The following is a 6,000-nucleotide window of genomic DNA, read 5'->3' on the forward strand; positions in this document are numbered from 1 at the left end:
AAGACTATCCATTTTCAAAGGCTAAAGCTTGAATGGATTTATTTTTAAATGCGCAGTGTTTTCAGATACTGCAGATTCTCTCTCTCTCTCTCTCTCTCTCTCACACACACACACACACACACACACACACACACATACACACTCAGTTTTTAGTTAAACAGGAAATAAATTTGGGGACTTTCTTTTCTCCTCACAAATTTAAGACACCTACTTCCCTCTTTTCTCCCCACACATTTAAGGATATGAACTTAACCCCTTGCCCTCTTTTTACCACAGAATTTCTTTCTTTTCTTTTTTAAGATTTTATTTACCACAGAATTTCTAATACAAATGCTGCCTCTAAATGGACAAAGTCTCTAAAAAGACATAAGAGATTCAAGAACAAGCTGAAGCCCTGTGGTTTGTGCCAAATGTGATTGTTTGAAAAACCAACAGGACACTGTTTCTCCCTGGCTTTTTTATGAATAACAAGGAGAGATTTCATGGGATCCTCGCTTATGGGGAGCTCAGGTGAAGTGTAGCTCTCTGAGCAGGTGAAGTGGAAATTCGCCCTTTTCTTTCTTTTTTGTCTGTCTTTCTTTCTTTCTTTCTTTCTTTCTTTCTTTCTTTCTTTCTCTTTTTTAACCTCAGTCTTTTCCACAGAGAGAGAGCTGCAGCAAGAGGGCTATTCAAGACAAGGGTTTCACTTCCTAGGAAAGGAAATAGCTCAAACAGAAGATAAATTGGTCAAATGCTTGGTAACGTCACAGAAAACAAAAAGTGCAAAACAATTTCTCCGCCCCTCAAAAAAACCAGGAGAACAATTTTGCATGTTTACATTCGTCCTAGCTAGACTAATATTCAACCAGCCTTAATAAGGCACTTTATGTCATTAGAGGAGAACATTTCCCTGAAGCAAATTCTCAGAGGACATTAATAAGATATGACTCTGAGTTATTTCCATGGGGAAGTCTTATGTTGCTATATATATAAATTAATGTCATTACAGATGAGTTGCCTATTTTAACACATGTTTTCTCTGGGAGCCTTTGGGAATTTCACTAATTATCAAATTATTTATTGTTTGCAAAGAGCAGAGAAAAAATTCTATTAGTAAGACCCCTCTGTCATGAAAAAAAAGAAAGAAAAACAAACACATACACACACACAAAACAAAAAACAAAACACTTGGCCAGGAAATGTTTCCCCTAGAATGAAGCATGATTGAGAAAGTCTGCCAAACTTTTTTCTTTTCTCTCTCTCTCTCTCTCTTTTTTTTTTTTTTTGGCTGGAGGCAGTTATTTGCTTATTTATTTATTTATTTGTAGATTCATTCTGGGGAAAAAAAGATCTCGTCAATCAGGAAAGGGATGGTGAATGGTGTTTTTGTTTGTTCTTGTTTGCTATCCTCTGACAATATGGGCTCCTAACTCTGTGGGTCCCCCCTCCTTGATGGAGACTTTCTGGTTTTACGTTAAATGCAGACTTTACATTAAGGTGGATTTTACATGAAAGCAGCCTGCGGAGGATATTTTTAAAAATTCCATTCCAGGCAAGTTAAGTCTCTACCATGGAGGGAGGAAAAAGCCCCAGCATGGTTTTTGGGGAAAGCTGCCCAGACAGCGCTGAGGAGCGGACAGGGTTTGAGGGTCGCCGGGCAGACCAAGAGAAACCTGGGAGCCCAGCCCCTCGAGCCACAGGCTTCATTTTAGCTCCATCTACAGCACTTCTCTTCCCTAGGTTAGATGTGTCATTAAAAAAAAAAAAATTACTTATTTTAGGGAGAAAGACAGAATGAGCAGAAGGGACAGAGGAAGAAGGAATCTCAAGCAAACTCTGCACTTCAGCATCAAGCCTGACATGGGGCTCGATCCCATGACCCTGAGATCAAGACCTGAGCTGAAACCAAGAAACCAAGACTCAACCGACTGCCTCACGTGAGCGCCAGTCAGATGTGTCCTTTTTGAGAGGAGATTATCCAATTCATGAGCGACCCACCATGCAACATTCTAGAAAACACCAATCAACTCCCAGGATGAAGTACTTCAAAAATTCAATGTTAGAAAAATATCTTATCATTATCATCCTGCTCCCCCAAATGAAGAGCATCTAACCAGGGAAGCACAAGTTCTCCACAACCACAAAAAATAAAATAAAATAAAATAAAATAAAATAAAATAAAATAAAATAAAATAAAATAAAATAAAATAGTAAATCAGAAAGAAGAGAGAACTAAAAGCTCACACTTGCAGCTAAATACCTCTCCATGAGCTGGAGGGTTGCAGAAAGGCTTCCAGAAACTTTACCGTTTTAATAAATAAAATAAAATTCCCCCTGTTTCGACGTGCTGTATAGAGGATGCTGAGTGAGTGACTCGCAGTACCCTAGCTGCAGGCGTTATGACACCGCAAGGCGCCACCCCCCCCCCCCCTTCCCCCAGGTACTGCGTCCTGATTTTCCTTTAGCGAAGTAAAGGGCTGGAGAAGCCACGGCTCTCTTTGGAACACGCCCCCGGTACCTGATCCCATACCCTAATGCACTAACCAGACTGCAATCTCCTTGCGTTCGACTTCTCCTCCGCGGACAGCCAGTTTTCTCCAGCAAGGTTTTGATGAGGCTTCTCGAATGGTTCAGGGGTGGGGGGTCACCGGCAGACAGAGCTCCTAGTACTTCTGTCAGGTGGTCGGAGCTCCAGGGGCTGCCGCTGTCCTGCGTGGAGGGTCTTTCCGTCTCAGTAGAGGGGACAAGGCCGAGGAAAAGGAACACGGGCAGCCCCAATATTGGAAGCTTTGTCCAGAAGCGCATTTCCACCCTTCCTTTACCTGGAGACCCTGTGTGATGGAGTCAGGCGGCTTGCTGTCGGTGTAAACTTGCAATGGGAGGAACTTCTGTGGTAAAGGGAAAAAATAAAGGCTTTAATTATTCCTCCTGCAATGTGTTTGAAAGGATTCATTAATGGGGTGGCTAAGCTGATTTGCAGTGGTCAGCCGGTTCTGAACGGCAGCGGGGGATGAGGGGGTGTGTGGGGGTGTGTGTGTAGGTCATTTATAACTGCAAACAGCAGGCAGTGCTCAGGGCTGTGCACTTAGTTCAAACTGTAGAACAGCCAAGAAGTTCGTGCGATTGCCTCTCTCTAAACTCGACAGAGGAACTGAATTAGGAAGAAGTTTCTCTCTTCACCCTGCAGGAGGTACTAGTCCCAGGACCCAGACAGGAAATACGCTGTTTTTTTTCCCCCATCCTAGAGTAGAACTCTCATGGCTGAGGGTCCTCATTGCTCAAGTAAGTAAATAAAAAATAAACAGAAAATACATTTCCATAAATTACCATGTCACACGGAATGGGACGGTTTTTGTTAAGGAAGAAGACTAGAAGAAAACAGTCACTGTTCATTTTTCATTTTTTAGACACTGGTCATTTTTAAGGTTTTAGTTTATTAAAAGTACCAACTAGCAGAAAAAGCCCAGGGTTTCAAGACCTCAAGAGCTGTCATAAATCCACAAACTCAATGGTCACTAAAGGCATGAGGGACAACTTGAGAGCCAATCAGCTTTCTGCAAATAAATAAATAAATAAATAATAAAGATAATAATCCCTTCACCCGATTGCCTAAGGAATGCAAAATGTGAACAGCATCTCATGTCAGATCTTGGCCCAAAGATGAGGTAATAATGACTGTGGGGTAGTAGAGGTGTTATTGGGATAACTTCTATGGGTTAAGAAAACAGAGAGTTTAAGATTCTTAAGTTAGCATTTAAAAAATGACAGAGAATAAGACAAACATTTCTAAATGTGGTGCTTACCGTTAGGAGAAAGATAAATGATTATTTATCTGGAGCTCCGTGGCCTTTTAAATCTTAGAGAGTACTTTGTGGTTACAAAGTCCTCTGTTTTTAAAATTCCTTGACTGTGCACTGGGAGCTGGAGAGGATTATTTCAACCCAAAGAGGTTTTCAGTTGCTATGGAGAGGGCTGCTCTGGGGGTAACAATGAAGGTGGATAAAAATGAGAACTTTCTGTCTGGCAGATTTTCAGGAAAATCAAATAAAACTGGCTGGTGAACCCGACTTTTTATATCAGTATTTATGAATGCTCTTAAAAGTCAAAGAAAAACTTAGAATTTCTTACAGTCCCTTGCCTTTTAAGGGACAGATCTAGGTCAAAGGATTTCACCTTGCAGAATGGAAAGGCTTTAGTGTTAGATCAAGATCTTTTTTTTCCCCTTTCCAGTGGATTCTGTAACTGTTTTAGCCATACTCAAGCCAAAGATTTGTTGAAAAGATAAGCTCTATAAAGCCCTTCATTACATAAGGTGCAAGAGGTTTAAAAGACCTAAGGCATTCGAAAATCTGTAAAAAGAGATCTTCAAACAGAAAGAAAAGTATTTGTTGGAGGCATAAAGTTCTTACCTGGGAAGTAAGAGAATGGAAGTCGGGAACTTGAATTAGCCTATACATGTCATGATCCCAGAGTCTGCGGTAGGAGCGATGATGTAAGTATCCCAAGACCCTGTGGAAAACGTTCCAGACAAATTATTAGCGAAGCAACGACTGAGCGAACAAAGTGCTAAATTGTGGAGGAGGTCAGAGAAGGTAAACCCCACGATTTCCAGATGGACAAAGTCCGTGTACGTGGCCCATGGCACATGAAACACCACGTGATGCCGAAGGATGCAGGGAAGGGACGAGCTTCTGAGTTCGGGGCCCGGGTCGGGGTGAGGAGGGTGTGGAGGGAGTGGGGCTTCTTGGCGTGGGGGGCAGAGGAAATGAAAAGAGAAAGACATCGGGGGAATCGGTCTTCTCCGTCACTAACGATGTGAGAACTGGGAGCAACAGCGGGAGACAACCTTAGAGAATGCTGTGACTCTTATGGAAACAGGGGGGCAAAAGCTCCCAGAAATGCCCAGCTTCTCTCCAATGACACACATCACAGAGCAGATGGATTTACCTCAACTGTCAAGGGAAGGGACTTGACCTGTTTCTCCTGAGCCCTCTGGTGAGCTGAGCGGGAGTCAGTGTCCAGGATCATCAGTCCAGGGGCGCCTGGGTGGCTCAGTTTTGGTTAAGCACCTGTCTTTGGCTCAGGTCATGATTCCGGGTCCTGAGATCCAGTCCTGCATCAGACTCCTTGCGCAGAAGGGAGCCTGTTTCTCCCTCTGTCTGCCGCTCCCCCTGCTTGTACTCGGATAAATAAAATCTTAAAAAAACAAAAAGGAGAGAGAGAGAGGAAATCATCAGTCCAGCAGGGAGAGCAGTGAAGAAGGGGTCAGGGCTCCCCCGCTGGGGCCCTGAGTCGGGGCAGAGAAGGGAGTGGACTCAGGGCAGAGGAGCATGGACAAGCTCCTAGCAGCTCAGGCTCCTGGCCTGTGGCCACCCCCACTGGGGGACCATCTCAGCCTTATCTGTCTCACGCATTGGTGTCTACAGCAAAGTCATCCAAAACATGTTCGCCGGGCCTCCCAGCGTCTGCTACCTTTCAGTACCTCTGCTGACCTTGTTTCTGGAATTAAGCTGGGAGTTCCGCATCCTGCACTAATTAGCAGGTCCTAAAATCTGTGCTCCCTGCCCAAATCTTACCAAGTGACCTGCGGGATACAGAAGAACCCGGTCTTGACTTGCTCTAACCTAGGGTCCCAGGACAGTGGCCCTTCTGAGCCTTTTCCCGATTCCTCTGTGCCGACGTCCACCCCAGGAAGGCCTGTTTTCTTGTCTCAAGCTCTCCAGGGCTACAGATGCCCTCCTAATAGCTTCAGCTGTTCCCACTACCTGTGCCAGTCTCTCCGCTGCCGCACGACTTCCCCACTGGATAAACAACTCCCTCCCAATGTCACATGGCCAAGCCTTCTCTGTTTGTCCCCAGGGATTGCAGCACCCCACAGTCAACCCCCAGCCACGGTCCTGTCCCTGTCCCTGGGGTCACGGCATTCAGGTGGGGCAGGCAGAAGCCCAAGATGTAGTCTCCAAGTCAGGCCAAGCTGCAGAGGGCCGGCAAGAGAAAAGCAGGAGTCATAAAGGAACAGAA

The 6,000-nt window shown here is 44.6% G+C and overlaps 1 protein-coding gene across 5 annotated transcripts in view; it reads right to left on the reverse strand.

Moving 5' to 3' along the window:
- The window catches only part of SLC39A12 (solute carrier family 39 member 12), an 80,194-nt gene extending 76,313 nt beyond the window's left edge, over positions 1–3,881 (reverse strand). For 4 of the 5 annotated variants that reach the window (XM_059184012.1, XM_059184016.1, XM_059184017.1 and 1 more), the window contains exons 1-2: positions 3,783–3,881; positions 2,524–2,867 (exon numbers count right to left, since the gene is read on the reverse strand). In XM_059184012.1, coding sequence (XP_059039995.1) covers positions 2,524–2,784 — 261 coding nt within the window. In that variant the 5' untranslated portion in view covers positions 2,785–2,867; positions 3,783–3,881. Of the gene's footprint in view, positions 1–2,523; positions 2,990–3,782 lie in introns of those variants that run through there. The other variant, XM_059184013.1, reaches the window with a different exon arrangement.
- Between the last annotated feature and the right edge of the window lie 2,119 nt (positions 3,882–6,000).

Source organism: Mustela lutreola, chromosome 8 (assembly GCF_030435805.1).
Source record: "Mustela lutreola isolate mMusLut2 chromosome 8, mMusLut2.pri, whole genome shotgun sequence".
Taxonomy (NCBI): domain Eukaryota; kingdom Metazoa; phylum Chordata; class Mammalia; order Carnivora; family Mustelidae; genus Mustela; species Mustela lutreola.